The sequence below is a fragment of the Pristis pectinata genome, chromosome 2, assembly GCF_009764475.1.
Source record: "Pristis pectinata isolate sPriPec2 chromosome 2, sPriPec2.1.pri, whole genome shotgun sequence".
Classification (NCBI taxonomy): Eukaryota; Metazoa; Chordata; class Chondrichthyes; order Rhinopristiformes; family Pristidae; genus Pristis; species Pristis pectinata.
This window is the reverse complement of record NC_067406.1, coordinates 116,170,851-116,191,630: the sequence shown is the minus strand read 5'-3', so window position 1 is coordinate 116,191,630 and position 20,780 is coordinate 116,170,851. Positions and strand designations below refer to the sequence as shown.

The 20,780-nt window shown below is 39.1% G+C and overlaps 1 protein-coding gene across 1 annotated transcript in view; it reads left to right on the top strand.

Annotated features, from left to right (window-relative positions):
• The window catches only part of LOC127582420 (short transient receptor potential channel 3-like), a 92,064-nt gene extending 76,963 nt beyond the window's left edge, over positions 1-15,101 (top strand). Inside the window, exons 11-13 of the mRNA XM_052037645.1 lie at positions 2,851-2,934; positions 4,151-4,226; positions 14,252-15,101. Coding sequence (XP_051893605.1) covers positions 2,851-2,934; positions 4,151-4,226; positions 14,252-14,400 — 309 coding nt within the window. The 3' untranslated portion in view covers positions 14,401-15,101. The remainder of the gene's footprint in view (positions 1-2,850; positions 2,935-4,150; positions 4,227-14,251) is intronic.
• Positions 15,102-20,780: the final 5,679 nt, after the last annotated feature.

Sequence of the window (20,780 nt, the reverse complement as noted above, 5' to 3'; positions counted from 1 at the left end):
TTAGGCAGGAAAGCGAATGAGATACAGGATCTGCTATGATCTGATTGGATGGTAGAGCAGGCTGAAGAAGCCATTTAGCCTACCCCTACTTCATTTTATGTTCTTAGGCCTAGTGTAGTGCTTGTGTGAATTTGGCTATTTGGTATTTTTCTCAACGGTAGTTCCCTTGCAACAGCAAGTTTTTCACTTTTGACAAGTGTTCTCAAATTAATGATTGCAGATTTGAATCTAATGAAGTTGCATAAACACCCATTCATCACTTCAACTATAAGGGAAAATAATATGCATCAAAGTAACAAATGGGGTGTACAAGACAAGAACTCCCTAGGGACACATACCACGTGGCCTTAGTACGCCCCAACACTAATTCATTTGTAACATAATAGATTTGCAAATCTAAAGACAACAACCAATATGCAGAACGAGATTTGTGCAGTATGCTACGCGTCTGTGGCTAGTTTTCTGCTGATGGCTGGTATGTAGCTTTTTCATTTTGCTTATTAATATCTTGCAGACATTCTATAATCAAAAACTATGACAACATATTTGTCTTTAATAATTCAGTGCGCTACACAGCTTTATCAACCTTTGTAGTAAAATGCAGGGCTTCTTTCAAATGACGCAAGCACATGAAGCTTTGCATTGGCACCTAGTCACCCATTTATTATCTTATTCTCTGCTGCAATAAAAACTTGTGTAGAGATGGCATTGAACAGTATGACACCACATATGTCATATCACCAAGGAGATTCCTTTGTTTGGATGGGCTACGGAAGTTGAGATTGTTTTCCTTGTGGCAGATAAAGGTGAAAATTAATAAAGGTGTTCAAATTATCAGAAACTTTAATCATGACTAAATAGAAACTATTTGGACTAGCAAGAGGATTGGAAACCAGAGAGTGCAGATTTAAGATCAGTAGCAGGGAAGAATAACTTGGTGATGGGGGGGGGGGGGGGAATGGAAAATTTTATCCAAGAAATTGATCTCAAATGCACCGCAGAAAGAGTGCTGAAAGCAGAGTCAATAATTATCCTCAAACGTGAACTAGATTTATTTTCATTCATTTTTCAGGATGGGTATCTCTGGTATTTATTGCCCATCCCTGATTGCCGTTGAGAAGGTAGTAGTGAGCCGTTTCCTTCAAATGCTGTAATCCTTCTGGTGAAGGTTATCCCAACGTGTTGTTGGGGAGGGTTGCAGCGACCATAACGGAACAGTGATGCATTTCTGACTCAGAATGGTGTGTGACTTGGGGGCAAATCTACTGGTGGTAAGTCCAGCTTGATAACATTGTTGATGTCACCATCCATCACTCTGCTGATAGTTGAAAGTAAACTTGTTGGGTGGTAACTGAGAATTTGTCCTGCTTCTTGTGGACAGGGCACACCTAGATAAGATAAGATAAGATATCTTTATTAGTCACATGTACATCGAAACACACAGTGAAATATATCTTTTGCATGGAGTGTTCTGGGGGCAGCCCGCAAGTGTCGCCATGCTACTGGTGCCAACGTAGCATGCCCAGAACTTCCTAACCCGTACATCTTTGGACTGTGGGAGGAAACTGGAGCACCCAGAGGAAACCCATGCAGACACGGGGAAAATGTACAAACTCCTTACAGACAGTGGCTGGATTTGAACCCGTGTCGCTGGTGCTGTAAAGCGTTATGCTAACCACTACACTATATTGCCTCGTGGTTGCCATTTTTGTACCTGCACTGGAACAGCTTGGCTGGGGGCTCAGCTGGTTCTCTAGCACCAGTCTTCTGTACAACATCTGGAATGTAGCCTGGTCCAATGCTCTTAATTGTTCATTATTATCACACAGAATGAATTGAGTTGCCTGAAGACTGGGTTCTGTGATGGTAGGAATCTTAGAAGGTTGATTGTCTACTCAACATTTCTGCCTGAAAATGGTTCTGCCTTATCTTTGACACTCACAACCTAGATTCCACTATCAATGGTTCTGGGTGTGTTCTTAGAGCTTTCTCCTCCCATTAGTCATTTAATTGTTCACCACACTCGTGATAAGATTGCGAAACATTGATCTCTTCCATTGGTTGAGATATTACTTAGCTCTGTCTGATACATAGTGGCATTATTGCTTAGCACGTATGCAGTCCTGTGTTGCAGCTTTGCCAGATTTGTATCTCACTTTTAAGAATGCCTAATGCCATGTACACCAAGATCTGCTACCTTCTTCAATGAACCATGGTGTTCCCCTGGCTTGTTTGCAATGAAATATACATGAGATTACAGATTGCTCTGGAATGTACTTCCACTGCCATTGATGGTCCACAGTTTTGAGCTGCCATACTTTTTCTGTGTCTATCCTATTGAACACAATGGTAGTGCCACACAGCATGATTGCAGATGACTTTGGAATGAAGATGGGACTCTGACAAGGACCATGAGTCTGGTCACTCCGACCAACATTGTGATGGACAAATGCATTGGCAGTTGGTAGACTGGTGAGGAGGAGTTTGGGCTGGTTCATCCCTGGTGTTGGTTTGCACATTGGTTGGCAGTATCTCAATCTGGCAGCTATGTTATCAAGCCACTTTTGGTGATGGATAGTGAAGTCCCTGTCCAAAGTATGTTTTGTGCCCTTGCTACTTTCAGTGCTTTTTCCAAGTGTTATTCAACATGGTGAAGCACTCATCCATCAGCTGAGGTAGGGCGGTAGGTGGTAGTCTGTATTTTGCATTTGAAAGGGAAATTTGAGTGGCATGGAGGTACCAGTTGCTAAGCTGTGCTAAAAGGCTCCACAGTTGCAATGGGATGAAAGGATTCATTTTGTGCTGTATGATTCTGTGATTCTGAGGATTTTTAAATTTTGCTTTTCTCAGCTAAATCTGTTTGCACAGTCTAATCTAAGGATTTCAGAAACTCAAAGTTTCAACAGCATTATAAACCAACCAACTAGATATCAGGTAAGTGCTATTTGTGAATATTTTTGACTTGCCAAATCAATTGAAAGGATGTCAACTGTTAGTGTCACAGTCAATTTATTTCTTATAAAACCTATGCTTTATTGCATTCACTTTGCCACCTTTGAGAAAGATGTCTCATCATCTCTAATAAGACTGAAAACATACAGAAATAAGAACATTTTCACCACTGTGTTCAAAATTTCTTCAAGTGAAAAAAATTATGAACAACATTTTCATCAGAAAGTGGTTCAGTTAAATTGAATGGATCTTGCTAGACAACAGGAATTGGTCAAATATGTTTATCACACTGCAACATGCTAACCAAGGGTTGCATCACCTCATTGATCTGCAGACCTATAAACCTAACAGATTACCAGGAACTTGACAACCAAGAAAAAAATACATCCCTGTTCCTCCTTAATAGACTACAAGAGATCAAGAGGGCCTGGCGCTCTTACCAAGTTGTACACAATAATCACTGCTCTACTAAATTACAATTTCACCATGACAATCAAATTTCTATGCATAGAATTAAAACAAAATGAAAGGTCTCTATAGTGCACAGATTCACAATATACATGCCCATGGTTGCAAGTGTCAGAGTGAGTCTTCTCCTTCTCGTTGATGTTTTCACTAACATTGACCAGGCATATGGGTCATTAAACCCTTCCTGCCACTGCTTCTAGATCCTGGGAACTTCACTCCTGGTGTGGACCTCATTAACAATGTTCTACCATAGAACTGTACCTCTGTGTACAGAGGATTTCACTCTCTGACATCAACTAATTTGTTGAGAATATACCTGAAAATCAAGGTGTCCACTCTTGTCCCTCGTGTTGCTTGGCTTGATGCAATCTTCTCAAAGATTGTGCAAGGGCTTCTAGTGGTTGAAAGCAATGATCATCATTCCTTGAAGAGGTGCAGGCATGGCTTCAATTGGTGCAGGTTAGATTCAGGTCCTCGAATTATACTCGACTTACCTACTTGGTGGTGCTGAATGGTAGGTGAAATCATGTGAATGGAGTATGTGCATGAATTTCGGGTCAGACTGGCCAATATGAATTACTATTTCATCATAATCCAGTTTCTTCCTTGTGTTCTACAACACCAGATTCAGCATAATCATTATACATAATGATTTTCATTTTAAACAGTCGTTTCTTTTCAAAAATATTCTTTGATACTCTTCTTTTAATAATTTATTTGTCTTTCATAGCAAATAATGAAGCGACTGATTAAACGGTATGTCTTGAAAGCACAAGTTGATAAAGAAAACGATGAGGTTAATGAAGGTAAGCACCAGCAACATTCAGAAAGATTATTGAACAAAATATAACTGGGATCCAATTTCCTTTTCAAAGGGCTTATCATGTTCCAGTAAAGTCCATCTTAATTTGAAATTTGTTTCTGGAGTACAAGTGTTGCTGTAAAATTCCCCTCTCTTTCTGTCCTATTGCTCAGACAAAGCAGTGTCAAGACCTGTGCATTGACACCCTCAGCATGCTCAACCATCTGGGCATCTGGGTACTTTCTAGAAGCCTTTTTGCATTAGGTAAAGCAATGGTGAGTTAATGATACATTACGTTATTAACGCACCAATCATTCAGCAAGTTCATGAGAAGAAGAAATACAAAATAAGTTGCAAATGTTCATAATTTGCTGATCAATTTGCTCTGCTATTTTTCTTAAACAAACTGTAGCATCCTGTTATTATTAATTTGTTGGATCTTCCCAATAATTGCCCATTAAATTCTCCAAATAAACTTAAGGTTCCTACAACAGCCTAACTACTCTTTTAACAACTTCATATTTTTTATTACAATACTAGGAAAAGGAAAGGAACTATTTAAATTGTTGAGTCACATAGCCATATGTAGTACATCCTTAGTGAGATTTCTAAACTTCTGTAATTTTTCCTTTACTAATCCATCTCTATTCTTCTAAGTCCCTTAATTCAGTCTTTCCCTTGCTCATTTTATTCCACCTAATTTGTCACAACTTCTTTCTCCATCTGTTTCCTTTTCAATTTTTAATTATCATTGGTTAAGGAGATAAAGTACTCACCAAAATTCAGAAGTCAGTTCCTACTTCCAGTAAATTAAGATGCATTTGAAGAAAAAGATGCAGGAAATTGTCTACTTAATGGCATTTACAGTAAGATTTACCCCATTTTGTGGTGCTTTAGTAAGGCTATGGACCTGAGGTGTGCTGAGTTAGACTTTAAGTTCATGCTGCAGTAGTTGCTCTGAGATGAAGTGAAAAAAACAGCAGAAGTAACTTAGACCAACAACTCAGTCTGACAGTCAAAGATGTCAAACATTTTCATATTGTTTCTGACACATATAAGTCATAGGCTCATACAGTGCAGAAACAGGCAACCCACACAGTCACAGGGAGCACATGTAAACTCCACGCAGAAGCACCCAAGCTTAGGGGTGAACTCAGCCTCTGGAGCTGTGAAGCAGCAGCATTAACTGTTGTGTCCCTGTGCCACTCAGTGTTCAAACACTATTAAAAATTAGTCAAAGTGTTAAACATTAAAAAAATACTTTTGAAGAAATAAGAATCTTAAATAAATTCATTTTTCTAAAAATGTTCAGAATACTGCTACATCTGAATTCCCAGCTGCCATTCTACTCCATTGAAATTTATAAAGAAGTGGTTTACTCTAGGTCAGATCTGATCTGGAGCAGGGTGCACATTACTCCCTCGGTGATTGGTGACTGCAATTCCAATAGTGCTCCCACACTGTACTCAGTGAGGTGACCAATATAAGACACATTCAGTGAAACATACTGCAAGCAGCTGACAACAGCTTCAGGACTTCCCTGTATTTGTGGAAATCCTGAAGTTGCAGTCAGCTTGGTAGTGAAATGTCAGAAGTTACATAGGTAATTGCCAATATTGCATTGTAAAACTCAGGCAATATTTGTGCACAACAAGCTGGACACATGAGGAATTAAAGTCAATAACTAGGCTCTCACTTTCAATCACTGGACTGCAACTGCAAAGCACGCTTGTGCCATCATGTTTGAGTTTGACTCAACATTAGTAGGTTGAAGAACTTTCCAACACTACATGTAAAGGCTACATCATAAACCATTACTTAAGGACACTCACTGAATTACAGTTAGCTTGTTATTACTTTGAGAGGAAAAATATAAATGAGAACATTGAAAGAAAGGGGTTAAAATACACTTACCGTAAGTACCAAGGCTGAGGGGTTCTAATTATGTGATGAGCTGGAAGAGTGAAACTCCAAGGATAAGCATTGACAGAGATAGGCTCCAATGAAATGAATGGACTCCTTTGGCTTTTTATTCATTTTGTATCACATGTGATGCTAACTTTGTTCTCATTCTACAATCAAGAGCCATTCTAAATGCAAGGATGCTGGATAGTGATCAAGAGTAGGAACCATGGCATGTCTTCTGCTTACTGCACGTTAGCTGAGAAGTGCTGGAGCCCTGCCCCTGCCTGTCTGATATCACTTGATTCTGCACAGAATTGGGATGTGCCGGGTCTGAACATCTCAACTCCTCACAGCTTTGACAAGCTAAACTAAGTGCAGGGACTGCTGTCATGATCCTATACATAAAGTTAAAAGTTTCAATTTGGGACAAGTCTGTGACATAATCCTTATAAGGAGGTCAGTATCTTAAAATAGAACCCAGCTTAGCTGGATTTAAAATAAATCATTCCAGGGCATCCAGGGAGTATCTGAATGAGTTTCCAGCTACCTATGGAGTTCTGCCCAATCTAACTTGCCCTCAGTAAGCGTGGTTAAACTTACGCCTGGTGAGAGCAGATGTAGAGCACAATCTAGCCCAATTAAAGATTTGGGTATCTTAAAAGAGAAGAGTAATTGACTTCAGAGGCATCAGCTACTAAGGTAGGAAAGGTATGGTCAAAAGGATTATGGGTTAGTTGTTTCTGTTACCCTCTTATCACAGCCTCTGGACACCGCCTTGTACAAAGTACCATTTCAGCTACTGTCTCCTGTCCACATGGATAGTTTCTGATCAATTGAAAACTTTCAAGATTTTTGCTTACAGGATCATTATCTGTAGATTCTCAAACTTTCATGACAACAGATGTTAAGCCAAATGGTCTATGAAGTCCTGTTTCCCATATCTTGCCTTTCTTTAAGTAATGGTGTTACATGCCAATATTCCAGTCCAAAAGAATTCTTCCCATAATGAGAGAACTTTGGAAAATTATAGTTAGGGCATCTATAATAAACTACTTTGTTAAAACCCTTAAATAGGAACCAGCTGATCCTGAGGACTTCAATGCTTTTTTTTAATTTATCACTCTTGTAATGCCAATGTTGGTTTTCACAGGTCCCAGTTTCTGATTTAATGTTAGTTTTCTTATGATGCCTGGGATACCATGCTCTCCTGTAACAACTCATTAAACGTCTCTGCCATTCTCTAACTTTCTACAAACTGTTATGATTATCCAGTTTAATGGATCAACATTTCTGCTGGCTACTCTTTTTTCCTAATCTGATTATAATAAAATTTTGCAATTATTTTGTGATGCCATGCAAGTTTCCTACTCCTTTTGGTAGTTTTTATTCAGGTTTGCCACCATTTTCACTCCTTTGTACCTCTCTCAGTCACCAGTAGATGCATTGGTTTTTGCTTTTATTTAAACTTTTAGCTTTATGTTGGCTCTTACCTACCTAGTTTTTCATATCTGATTATTTTTGGAGACCAGTGACCACAAACGAAGGAATATAAGCCAACATGCCTGATCTACCTCAGTTTAGACTCTGTCTTATCTCATGGAAGACAGCCTTACCTAAATCTAGAATCTAATAGCTGTTGTTTGTTTCTCCCTTTATAAAGCTGCATTAATTCATTCAAATTATAATTGCAGTTACCATAACATTATGGCATCAGAACCAGAACAGCTTTGAGGAAATTTCTATCCAATTACTCTTAATTAATGCTTAGGTTACATTCAAACCGGATTTGACTTTACATCAGTGCAAATCATAGTGTAGCACAATTAAATCTTGCCCTGGTTCAAGGGTTTAACCACCAACACACAAAGTAGACTTCAGAAAAAACAGATGGAGTCACTGCCACTCAGGCAATAATATTGTGACACAACAACCTGTTTTAAAACAATCCCATCTGTGTATCTGAAGCCGTCAGTTGGTGTGTGTTATTAAAGTGTGCAGATAGATGTAGTGAGCCATGCATCTTAGAAATTTAATTTCCTCCAAAGCTCAGCAACAGTGCAGACCTGCTGGGATGAGCCTGCAATACTCAATGCTGGGTGTTTTTCCCAGCTTTTTTTTAAGGTTTGGTTGAAGCTGGAGCATGTGATTTGAAAATGTAACCTTTTTATTATGTGATGCTATATTACTTAAACAAGACAAAGTTAATATTGATAAAAGGCATTTTAAGGTGCCTTCAAATATTTATTAAGCATTACAGCAGTGTTTATATTTTGGAATGGTAACTTCTATTTCCATATAAATCACTGAAATAAAATAAAAGCCAAAAACATCTTAATGTGTTAATGCTGACAGGGTTATGGATTAAAGATAAAGGTACAATGTTTGTTTTAGATTAGAAGACAGGTATTTGTGAGCATGTTTTTCTTATTCATTCATTAAAGGGAGAGAGAAACCAATGCACGGACATGGTGTATTATTCTTTTCTAATTGCCCTTAAATTGGCAGTAAACTGCCTTCTTGAACTGCTGCCAACCTTGCTGTAAAAGCACTTCTGCAGTGTTCTAAATTGACAGTCCCAGGATTTTGACTTTGCAATGACAAAGAGATGCTGGTAAATTTCCAGGGGAGGTGTTCCCATGCACATGCTGTCTTTGTCCTTCGAGATGGTGTAGATCAAAGTTTGGGAATGGCTGCTGAAGAAGCCTTGGCTGCTAAATCCTAGTGAAATGAGGTGTCTTATCTAGAAGTTAGAAACATAAATTCATTATATGGTGGCTTTCTGTCTTCACTACTGGGATGCAGGAATTATAATGCAAGTCAGGCATCTGGTTCATCAGCACAGGTCACACAGAATCGGAGCTAAAGAAGAAGCAACTTAAAGACAATACTAATATGTCATGGGTTTTATCCAAGTGGCAAAAGTGATGTATGGACGAGGAATATATACCTCTATGTTTGAAACACTTGCCATAAAAAGAACATTGGTGGAAAACTAGATTCTGTAACACGTGTATTTTAAGAGCTTTATGTGCTATTCAATTCCAAATTCAGTGAACATTCGTACATTTGTGATATGGAATGTGCCTGACATCTTACTTGGGAAGACATTAAAACATGGGCAACCAACAGCAAACAGTATTAAACCGAGTGGGGACATTGTAATGTCGATTAGTCTGCAATATAGGTCTGACACCAGCTTACCATTTAGGAGCCCAACAATACCTCTCTTAACCTCACACCCATTTTGATTGTGCCACATTCATCCATGTGTCTGCTCCAAGATCATGAACTGTTCGATATTGGAATGTTTGATCTTCAACCATTAGCACAACAAAGATGAAGGAAGGAGTTTATTTTATCAGCATTCTCAGGGTTGTTAATGAGTTTTTCCCCCGATGTTTACACTAACAAATGCATCTTGAGGACAGACCTAACCATGCTGGAATGGTGGAGCAATCTTGTTCTCCATGCAATGATTTTCAACCTTGGTAAAGTTGTCACATAGCAGGGTTCCAGAAGAAAATTTTATGTTTGTACAAACAAATACTTAAAAATTTTTATTAAGCCTGCTGCCTACTTGAAAAATTCAGGACTGACACTGGGTCCCGCACAGTGGGATAGCAATTTTGGTTCACCATAAATTATCCGCTCTTGTTGAAGATATGACTAAATACTCGAGGCCAGATGTTTCGATTCCATGGAAGTAGTTGGTAATTGGAAATTGGTTTATTATTGTCATGCGTAACTGCATGCCTTCCATACAGATCATTTCAAAACATAAGTACATTGAGGTAGTACAAAGGGAAAAGCAATAATAGAATGCAGAATATAGTGTTGCAGTTACAGAGGAAGTGCAGTGCAGGTAGACAGTAAGATGCAAGGGCCATGATGAGGTTGATTGAGAGATCAAGGGCAGTTGGTGAGAACAAGTTGGTGAGAACATTACAAAAATTTTCCAAATTTCACTTGATTTGGAAAATATTCCTTTGGATTGAAAATTTGTTCATGTCACTCTGCTTTTTAAGGAAAGATGAAAAGGGCAAATCAGGGAATTACAGATCAGTTAACCTAACATCTGTGGCTGGGAAATTACTATAGTTAACAGAGTGACTGAACGGCTGGAAATTTTTTAGCAGGTCTGGTAGACCCAATATGGATTTGTACTGGGACGATCCTGAAATATTGAATGATTTTTTTGAAGAAGTAGTGGATAAAGGAATGACTATGAAATGCTTACTGAGTTTATCTATAGGGGCTCCTAGACAACTATACATTTGTTCTCCTCTCCTTTCTACCTGCACCAAGGGCTGAAGTGCAGCTTTGGAAAATCTTAAGACCAACTCTCTCATTTTTTCCACATTAGAACAAGTTCCACAATAATTTCCTCCACCTCCTGCAATAACAATATACATCCCCTTTCAGAGATAAAGCCTGGCTTTAGGTTGTGCAGGCTAACTTTACATGATGATAGCAGCTCATAATATTTTCTTCCAGCTAAGGCATGCAGCCACTCAACATGTAAATTAATGCTGGTCGCATTGCTGCAGTCATGGCAATTGGTGAACAGCAGAGAGTTAGCATATTCCCTGTGTTAGAAGCAATGGGCAACCCCATTCCCCAGCCACACTGTGAGGTGCTATCACACTTTTCTCCCCTTTCATGCCTAACAACCTCAGGACATCCTAATGCACTTCATGGTCAATGAACTATTTTTGAAATGCCGCAATGTGGAGAAATGCAACAATGGATATGTCTACGGGAAGTTCCACAGATAGTAATGAAACATATGATGAATTAAACTGCGATTGAGGGATTGACTGAGAGATAAATATTCCAAGGACACCAGCTCTTGTTGACTTCTTGTCAGCTGAAGTGTCCATTTAGTTTATAATCTGAAGACTGCAGAGTAGGGTTGATTTGTGACCTTTTGACTCAACACTATCACTGAAACAAAGCCCACTCCTTGGTTTAAGATAAAAGCAGTCTTGGAACAAGTGTATCAGACACCAATATCATGATTGAATGTCCAAATTCTAGATAATAACTCATCTTTCCAAGTTTGTTTTTTTTCAATCTCTTGTATTTTGTGATGTGTTGGTGTCATGTGTTTCAATACCAACACAGTGATTTTGAATGACATGGGCATCTGCTGATAACTGGCTTGCAAGATAATGTCACAGATTAGGAAATTAAAGATTCATTAAGCAAGTTACTCTTTTACTCCTAGTTTTAAATATTCTCCTTCTGTGAGTGCAGTGGAAGACGTTCAAGGAGGAGATAGTGAGGGTTCAGTGCAAGCATGTTCCCATTCAGAAAATGGGCATGGAATAAGAAAAGGCCAAAAAGGGAAGTTAACAAAAGATACAGAGAACTCATGTTGCCAACAACTTAGAAGAGTATACAAACTTCAGGGAAGAAATTAAACCGGAAAATGGGAAGGAAAAGAGAAAGCATGAAAAAGTATTGATAAGTAAAATCGAGGAAAATCAAATGCAATAAATAAACTGTAATGGGATAACTAAGGAAAGCACTGGGCCCAATATGCATGGAGGTAAAAGATAAGTGTATGAGGAGCAGGACCGTGAAATATTGGATGTGGTAAGGAAATATCAAGTAGCTTAACATCTTTGTAAAGTCATGCCAGTATGAAATAAATATTTCTGGCTTCTCAGAAGGAAGGTGATAAGGGAAATTCTGCACACCATTCACCAATCCTTTCTGGCTACAGGGTAGATTGGAACACCACAAAAATGCTACTGTTGTTTATTAATAAAGAAAGGGATAGATTGATTCTTTGCGTGCCAGGTTGTGGTGGGAAAATCTTCATTTAAAAAGGCACAGATTAACCGAGGGTGGTCAGAACAGGTTTGTTAATGCGAGCTTGCGTCTGACTAATATAAGACCATAAGATCACAAGACAGAGGAGCAGAATTAGGCCATTCAGCCCATTGCACCAGCTCCACCATTCGATCATGGCTGATTTATTTTTCCTTCTCAACCCCATTCTCCTGCCTTCTCCCTGTAACCTTTGACACCCTTACTAATCAAGAACCTATCAACCTCCACTTTAAATATACCCAATGACTTCCACAGCCGCCTGTGGCAATGAATTCCACAGATTCACCACCCTCTGGCTAAAGAAATTCCTCATCATCTCTGTTCTAAAGGGACGTCCTTCTATTCTGAAGCTGTGCCCTCTGATCCTAGACTCTCCCACTACTGGAAACATCCTCTCCATGTCCACTCTATCCAGGCCTTTCAATATTCAGTAGGTTTCAATGAGATCCCCCCTCATCCTTCTAAATCCCACAGAATACAGGCCCAGAGCCATCAAACGCTCCTCATACATTAATCTTTTCATTCCCGAGATCATTCTTATCGACCTCCTCTGGACCCTCTCCAATGCCAGCACATACCTCCTAAGATATGGGGCCCAAAACTGCTCACAATACCCCAGATGTAGTCTGACCAACGCCTTATAAAGCCTCAGCATTACATCCTTGCTTTTATATTCTAGTCCTCTTGAAATGAATGCTAACATTGCATTTGCCTTCCTTACTACTGACTCAACCTGCAAGTTAACCTATAGGGAATCCTGCACTAGGACTCCCAAGTCCCTTTGTACCCCCGATCTCTGAATTCACTCCCTGTTTAGAAAATAGTCTGTGCCTTTATTCCTTCTATTAAAGTGCATGACTGTACACTTCTCTACACTGTATTCCATCTACCACTTCTTTGTCCATTCTCCCAACCTGTCCAAGTCCTTCTACAGACTCCCTGCTTCCTCAACACTACCTGGCCCTCCACCTATCTTTATATCATCCACAAACTTGGCCACAAAGCCATCAATTCTGTCATCCAGATCATTAATAACGTGAAAAGTAGCAGAGCCAACACCGACCCCTGCGGAACACCACTAGTCACTGGCAGCCAACCAGAAAAGGCCCCCTTTATTCCCACTCTCTGCCTTTTGCCAGTCAGCCAATCTTCTATCCATGCTAGTACCTTTCCTGTAATACACAGGCTCCTATCTTGTTTAGCAGCCTCGTGTGTGGCACCTTGTCAAAGGCCTTCTGAAAATCCAAGTAAACAACATCCACTGACTCTCGTTTGTCTGTCCTGCCTATTACTTCCTTAAAGAATTCCAACAGATTTGTCTTTCGGCTTTTGTCAATTGAACTTTTGGAAGAGGTGATAAAAGGTCAATGAGAATAGGGCATTTAATGTATTCTTTGTGGATTTTAGCAAATCTTTTGACAAATTCCACCAAGGCAAAATAGTCAGAAAACTAAAAAGTAACAGGGCAGATCTAAAATTGAGTCAGTTCTAGGAAGCAATGTATATCATTTGATGAGTATTTTAGTGTCTATAATGCTGTTAGTATGGTTTATAACTAAGTCTTTGGATTTCCTGGTATACATCAATGATTTAGACAAATGGATGAGCCATGATTAAGAAGTTTGCAGAGAATATAGCAGCAAAATAGTCAAAGTCATGAACTAATGATTAAGAGGCATGAGTTTAGATCCACCATGGCAAATCGGGAATTAAATTTAATTAATTAAATAATCTGGAATTAAAAATAAACCTAATATCAATAGTCTATCAAATTTACAAATCACATACCATACTGAGTTGGAAATGTTTCACTGTTCACTGTTCTTTCTTAACAGTGATGCCCACATCTCATTAAAAAAATGTCAACCTGATCTCATCTAGCCTCTCTGTGATTCCAGACTTAATCATTCCCTGGCCTGGAAATAGCCTACCAAACCAGGCAATAAATGCAATAAATAAAACCTTGACAAAGTCCACCTTCCATGAATGAGTTAAAAAGTAAAAAGTGGAATTTAACACATGGGAGTAGGCAATATGGTAGGAGTAAAAGTAAGGAATGTGGAAGTAGATGAAAGATAAAGAATCCATCTTTGGCAACAGGGTAAATAGCATTATATTTGCCTGTAACAGGATAACTTGTGTTTCAATTTATATTTAGTGTTTCCGACTACATTGCATTGTATATTTTTTCTAATGTTCTTTTTCATATCTCATTTCTTTAAATCAATATCTATTTTACAGTTTGCTCCCTAGTGTCCTTGCTAACATTGCAATCTTATTTCCCAGGTGAACTGAAAGAAATCAAACAGGATATCTCAAGCCTTCGATATGAACTTCTAGAAGACAAGTCTCAAGCAACTGAGGAGCTGGCTTTCCTCATTCAAAAGCTTGGTGAAAAGCTTAATACCTGTCTGTCAAAACAAAAACATCAGTGATTAAGTCGGAATATTGAAAACTGATCAATATTTGGGAATATGAAACAGCACAACTTACGGCAATAATGTTTATGAATAAAAAAAATTGGGAGTTAGCATATTGTGTACTTAGCATCTCTAGAGTATAATAGTTAATGAATATATTATTAATAAACACAATTCATGTAGTTCAGTGAGAAATACTTTGTCCTTACAATTACCTAAAGTTCATATAGTTGCTGTCATTACTGAAGGATTATAATGCAGAATGAACAGTGTTCTCATTTATAGCTTTCTGAAAGACTTATGAACTGTTTTGTAAGAATATCGGAAATTGTCAGCTACGTTACTTATACCAATATTGCAAAATTAATTTAGCCAGGTATGAGTTACACATAGCTTATCCAATCTTTTATTATATTTATTGGTCTTTGATACCAATAGAGTGATACTTTACGCAGAATATCAGTGTCTGCTATTTACTGTTAGATATAAGACAGATTAAATTAATTTACCATTCATTGACAGCCACTTTTAATAATAATTCAAGTCAATTACATATAATATCCAGGTTATTTGAAACTTCCATCTGGCATAGAAGTGGGAGCATTTGGCCCATCATGCCTCTTTGAAAGAGTTATTCAATTAGTGCCACTCCTCTGCTCTTATAGCTGCAGAGTCTTTTTTCAAATATATATCAAAACCTTTTATAATCTGTATGAAATTTCCCATTATTTTCTCTGTACTATCAATAACAATCTCAGCTTCACTAGTGACATTTCAAGTAGCTTATCTTTGGTATACTTCAAGTAAATCTCTTCTTCTTCTTCTTCTCTGAGGCCTTGATGTCCATGCAATAGTGCAGTGTCCAGAAATGTACACCTACACTGAGGCCAAATGTGTAATTTATAAGGGGCCAATCAGTCAAAGGCCCTTCCAGTGAAAACACAATGAGGGTTTTGCTGGTTACAAGAAATGTGCAATATAGAAAGTGGATCTGTACCCTAGAAACCTAGCATGCAAAGCTCCAAAGTGTAACATTCCCCTCAGTCATTGGATCATCAACATTATTTTTGAAGTATGAAGCTATACATTTCAGTACATGAGGATAGCAAAGCTGCGTCATCACTGGTCAGTGAACACTTAGGTTTATTTGTAGGAAGAAGAGAAAAAGTGAGGTATTGCTTATGCACATTTGTGAGAGTAATTTTCATATAATTTTAAGAACTTCCTCATTCTTCTTTGAGGCCTTGACATCCATGCTAAAGTGTTGTTCCTAGAACTAAATACAGACTTTCCTCATAATCCTGAAAATAGGCAAGTAGTTGTTGACATTGTTCAGGTTGCTGGGACTCTTTCCTCAGCAAGTCTTTTTATTAGAGGCTTAGAATGAATGGGGATTAGCCTCCAAGAAACTATCCACTCTTCCCTGATGTTTCCACAGCCTTAAGTGCACTGATTTATGCTGGAAGTGGTTCCCTGCAAGAAAACCCACAGCTTGTGCATTTTTAATTAGAAAGGTCCCTGAGAGTTTTCTAACAATACCTGATAGTCACTATAAGATTCTTTCACACACAGCTTGCAGAAAGTAAGTGACATTGAGAATAAGGTTTTCAGTAATTGAAAAATGAATGGAAACTATTTTTAAAAATTTAATTTTGCAATTTGACTGAAGAGACCTGCATTTAATTTTCAGAAGGCAAGAAGCAGTAGTGTACTGGTCATATACTGTAACTAAGGGAGTAATCCAGAGGCCTGAACTAACAATCCCGAATGATCGCCATGGTAGCTGTTTGGTTTAAATTCGGTTAATAAAATAATCTAGAATTTTTTTAAAAGTAGTATTGGGAATGGTGTCCTAAAAACTATCAGATTGTCATCAAAAACCTATCGGGATCCTTAAGAGAAGGAAATATGCTGCCGGGAACTAGTTCCCAATTATTCAAGAGGTGCCGTTTGCAAGGTGTACCCAGTCTGGCCTACTTGTGACTCTGGTGACCCTGAAGTGGCCCAGCTGGTCATTTGAGATTATCAGATAAATTAAACCAAATAAGAAGAAAATTGGACTGATCACTTAAATTGATCTAAACACAGGATTAGGACACAGTAAATTACTTCCAGATCAGTTAACCTTGCAAACAGCACCCCCTGAATAATTGGAAACTGGTGTCTAAATTGGAAGAGCTGACCCACAGATTAGTCAAGCAACATTAAGTTGTAGATTTACTCCCAAAATCAACCAGCTGAAGTCCTGAACTCTGCCCTCACAATCCCTGGATACACTTTGTCCCACCTTAGTTGGCACCACAGTTCTACAGCTAGGAGTGTCCTTAACACTGATGTAATCAGATAGCATCAAACGCAGGCAAGGAAACTCCTGCTGATTACCATTTATTATTTGACCTCAGCTGATAATTTGATACTTCTCCACATTGAACAACATTTTAAAGAAACACTGAAGTACCAAGGGCACAGATTGTGCTCTGTTTGGAGGATTTCAATGTTTTATCTCAGCATGACCACTGACCAAGCTGGCTAGGTTCTGGAGGACATGGCTGCCAGATTAAGTTGACAACAGGTGCTAAGTAAACTGACACTGGGCATTATTCCTAGTCCTCTTTGTTTTACCTGTTGCAAATGCATCTGTCCACGTTAATTATTGTAGGAGTGACCACTTCACTGTGGCATGTAAGTCCCAGCTTCATCCAGAGCAACCTCCACTGTGTTCTGTGGCATAGATTCAGGAAATATCTGGCAGGTCAGAACTGGCATTAAAGAAGAGCTGTGGACCAATAGCAGCAGATTTCTATTCCATCTCAATGTGAGGTCTCATGGCCTGGCTTATTCCTCATTCCACCAGTATTTTCAGGTCAGGGCATTAAGGAGTTCAGAAGGTCACATCAGGAAGTCACCAGGTGTCCATAAATATGAAGTGACAACCTGCAATTGAAACAATGAAAGAGCCATGCAATAGACAAAGGTAAAAAGCTCCCACAACCAATGGAATGGATGAAAACTCCCCACGGTCCTGCACATCCAGTGTTTAAATGAGGACAACTAAACATTTAGCTACGCGTAACAAAATGGGTGTCATATAAAGCAAGATGGCATTGGTTGCTCTAAGTCAATCATCTCAACCCCATGAGTTCATTGCTGCAGGAATTCCTCAGGGAATGTCCAAGGCCCAATCATATTCAGTCGCTGTTTCATTCACTTTCCTTCCATCATGTCAGAAGTGGGATGTTCACCGATGATTGTACAATGTTCAATTCCATTTGTATCTTTTCAGAAAATAAAGCAGTACATACATGGATCAAGATCTAGACAACATTCAGGCATGGGCTGTTAAGTAGCAAGTAACATTCACGTCATACAAGTGCTAGACAATGATTATCTCCAACTAGAGAATGTATATTCAATGGCATTGTATGCTCCACAATAACATTTTTGAGGTCACCTTTGACCTGGGACAACTAGATCAGCCACGGAAATTCTACAAGGCAAATTTCAGGAGCATAACAGGATCCTTTTCATTTTCAGGATGAACACAGCTCCAGAAACAACCCATCCCCATCCAGGACAAGACACTCTCCTAATTTGTACTCATTTACTATCCTGAACATTCATTCACACCACCAGCAGCGCGCCATGGTTGCAGCATATATCGCCTACAGAATATGCTGTATTTAATTATCAACACTACTTAGAAAGCACCTTGCAAACCCATAACATCTACCACTTAGAATTCAAGAGCAGCTGGCAACTGGGATCACCACCTCCCGTAAGTTCCTCTCTAAGTCTCAAGTCATCGTCACTTCTAAATTTATTACTGGGCCTCAATTGTGGAACTTCGTACCCAGTCAAACTATGCAAGTACCTTCACTAGAAGGACTGTGGCAGCTCAAGAATCCAGTGCCTCACCACTGCCTTCTCAAGGGCAATTAGGGATCAGCAATAAATGCTGGCTTTGCCAGGAATGGTCACATCCTATTAATGAAAAACAGTATGTCATTTTCTATTCATGCCATTCATTATTTTTCGTGGATACCACCTTATGGTCAGGATTGCTGGTGACTGAGTTATTATGAAACATAGAATGTCATAAAACTGATGCAGGCCTTTTGGCATCAGGCCTATACTGGGTACTACCTAGCAGAGCTTGGTCTTTCCCCCCACTTCGCCAGATGCTCTGACGGAACCACTTGAGTGCTGGATACTATACTGTTGACCTATAGCAATGATGCTGGGTAGCTTTATTTTTTATCATCCTCTTCCTCTTATGCCATCCATGGCTGTGGTACATTTACAGGACTGAGAGGTAGAAATTAAGAATGGGTAAATATGACTCACCTTAAATTCAGGGTACAGAGAAAAGGGTGAGGGTTGGTAACTGGTACTGACAGTGCAGCTTCTAAGTCAGCAACCTGGCACTGGAAAGGTTCCAGTGTCTCCTACAGAAAGAGTTTGTAATAGAAGAACAAGAGTTCAAAAAGGATGCCATTCCTGCTATTTCTGTGCATAATGTAACAATTCTATTTTGAAAAAATATAGGAACAGTTTGGCATTTAAGAACCATATGAAGTAGGAGAAATTGTGGGAGTTGGAGGAGAGTTTGAAATTCTAGCCTTGTGGCATAGCATTGGCATCCAAAGGTAATAAAACAAGTGCAATGAGAAATGAGACATACTTCAATAAATTTTAGCTCATCTACCTTATCAAATTGTATCAAATTCATGACTCAGTGGGATATCTAAGATGAAAGCATAGGTTGACGTAGGACAACTATTTCAGATGTAGCGAGCTGGACAATGTTGGGCTGTGAGTAGAATGTTTACCCCAGAAAGCAGGAAGTATTCCTGTATAGCTGGGACAGATTGTTTTATCAACCTCTTCCTCTTATTTTGAAAACATCCTCAGAAACCTTTTTGTTTGTCTGCCTGGTAGTTTCTAACTGTGACAGAGCTTGGATAGAGCATCTGTTCAAGGAGTCTGGTGTCAGGCATGTGAACATTTTGACCTACCTAATGGAGTCAGCAGTCTAATGATAGCCTCAATGCTGGAGAAGTTAGGTGGAGAGAAGATACCATCATTGGTTCATTTATTCTGCAAGTGAATTTGGGGATTTTGCAGAGACAGCAATGGTGGTGTCTTTCCAGTGCCTTTAAGTGCTTGCTGTAGATTTCCTAAGTCTCAGAAGCATATAGAAAGACAGGAATCACTGCTGCCTGATAGACCATAGGTTTTATGCCAGGTCTGAGGTCTTAACCTTCAAATGCTCTTTTCCTCAATCAGTCAAAGATTGTGCTAACATGTTGAAGACAGCAGTGAATTTCGTCATCAATATCTGCCTATTACTGCAAAGTGGCTCACAAAATTTGGGAAGTGGTGCATATTTTCCAGCTTTTTGCTGTGAATCTTTACTGTCAGAGGGTAGTGTTGGGGATTGTGGGCAGGTTGGGAGAGCAATACAGTTACGTGCACTAACAAGCCATGACGTGTGTGTGTGTGTGTGTGTGTGTGTGTGTGTGTGTGTGTGTGTGTGTGTGTGTGTGTGTGTGTGTGTGTGTGTGTGTGTGTGTGTATGTGTTTCTTTGTTGTGTTTGTGTGTGTATGTTAGTCACTGGGATCATGGGCAGAGCTTTAAACTGCACCAACTAGCAGTTCCACACCTTGGAAGAATTAAAGTTGCACGGTTTCAAAATCTTTCAGATTCTTAGGATGGGTGTGGCATGCTCAGCTCTAAGTAGGACAGCCTCTTGTTAGGAGATGGACAAGATGGCAAAGAAGGTTAGAAAACTGCAGAAGTTGAGTACTGAACAGTAAACTTACACTTAAGGTAAAAATAAAACCTAAATTTTACGTTCCCTTTCAAAATATCCAACAATACATAACAGCCAATTCAGTGTCCATTAAGAGTGTTGTTGGGAAACGCAACTGCAAAAATATTAATGAAGAATAACTGTTGACCAGAGATGTTCCCCTGGATCCAAACTAGTAAAATAATAATAACCTATGCTGAAAGAACAGAGGCCTAAGTTTTGAACAATTATGCCAAACACTTTTACAATATAATCCCAGGTGCAACTGATTATGAGGAGGGTAAAGGTAAGGCAAAAACCAAGAAGGCCAGGGATGCAAAAATCCTCCGTAACACATTTTAGCTCCATTTCTCACCAGGCAGCTGGTCTCCTGGGCAACAGCTAACAGCCAATTGCACTGAATGAACTCAGTTTTAATAAATTATAAAGTGTCCTGTCTCTCTACATCACATCACTCAGACACCAGGCTATCAGCCACCATGGAAATGGCAGCATATGTTGCAGGGTTGGGATTGCATTCCAATCTTTAACCCTTCACCACTGCTACCTGATCATATCAAAGCCAGCAAGCATTCTTGGAAA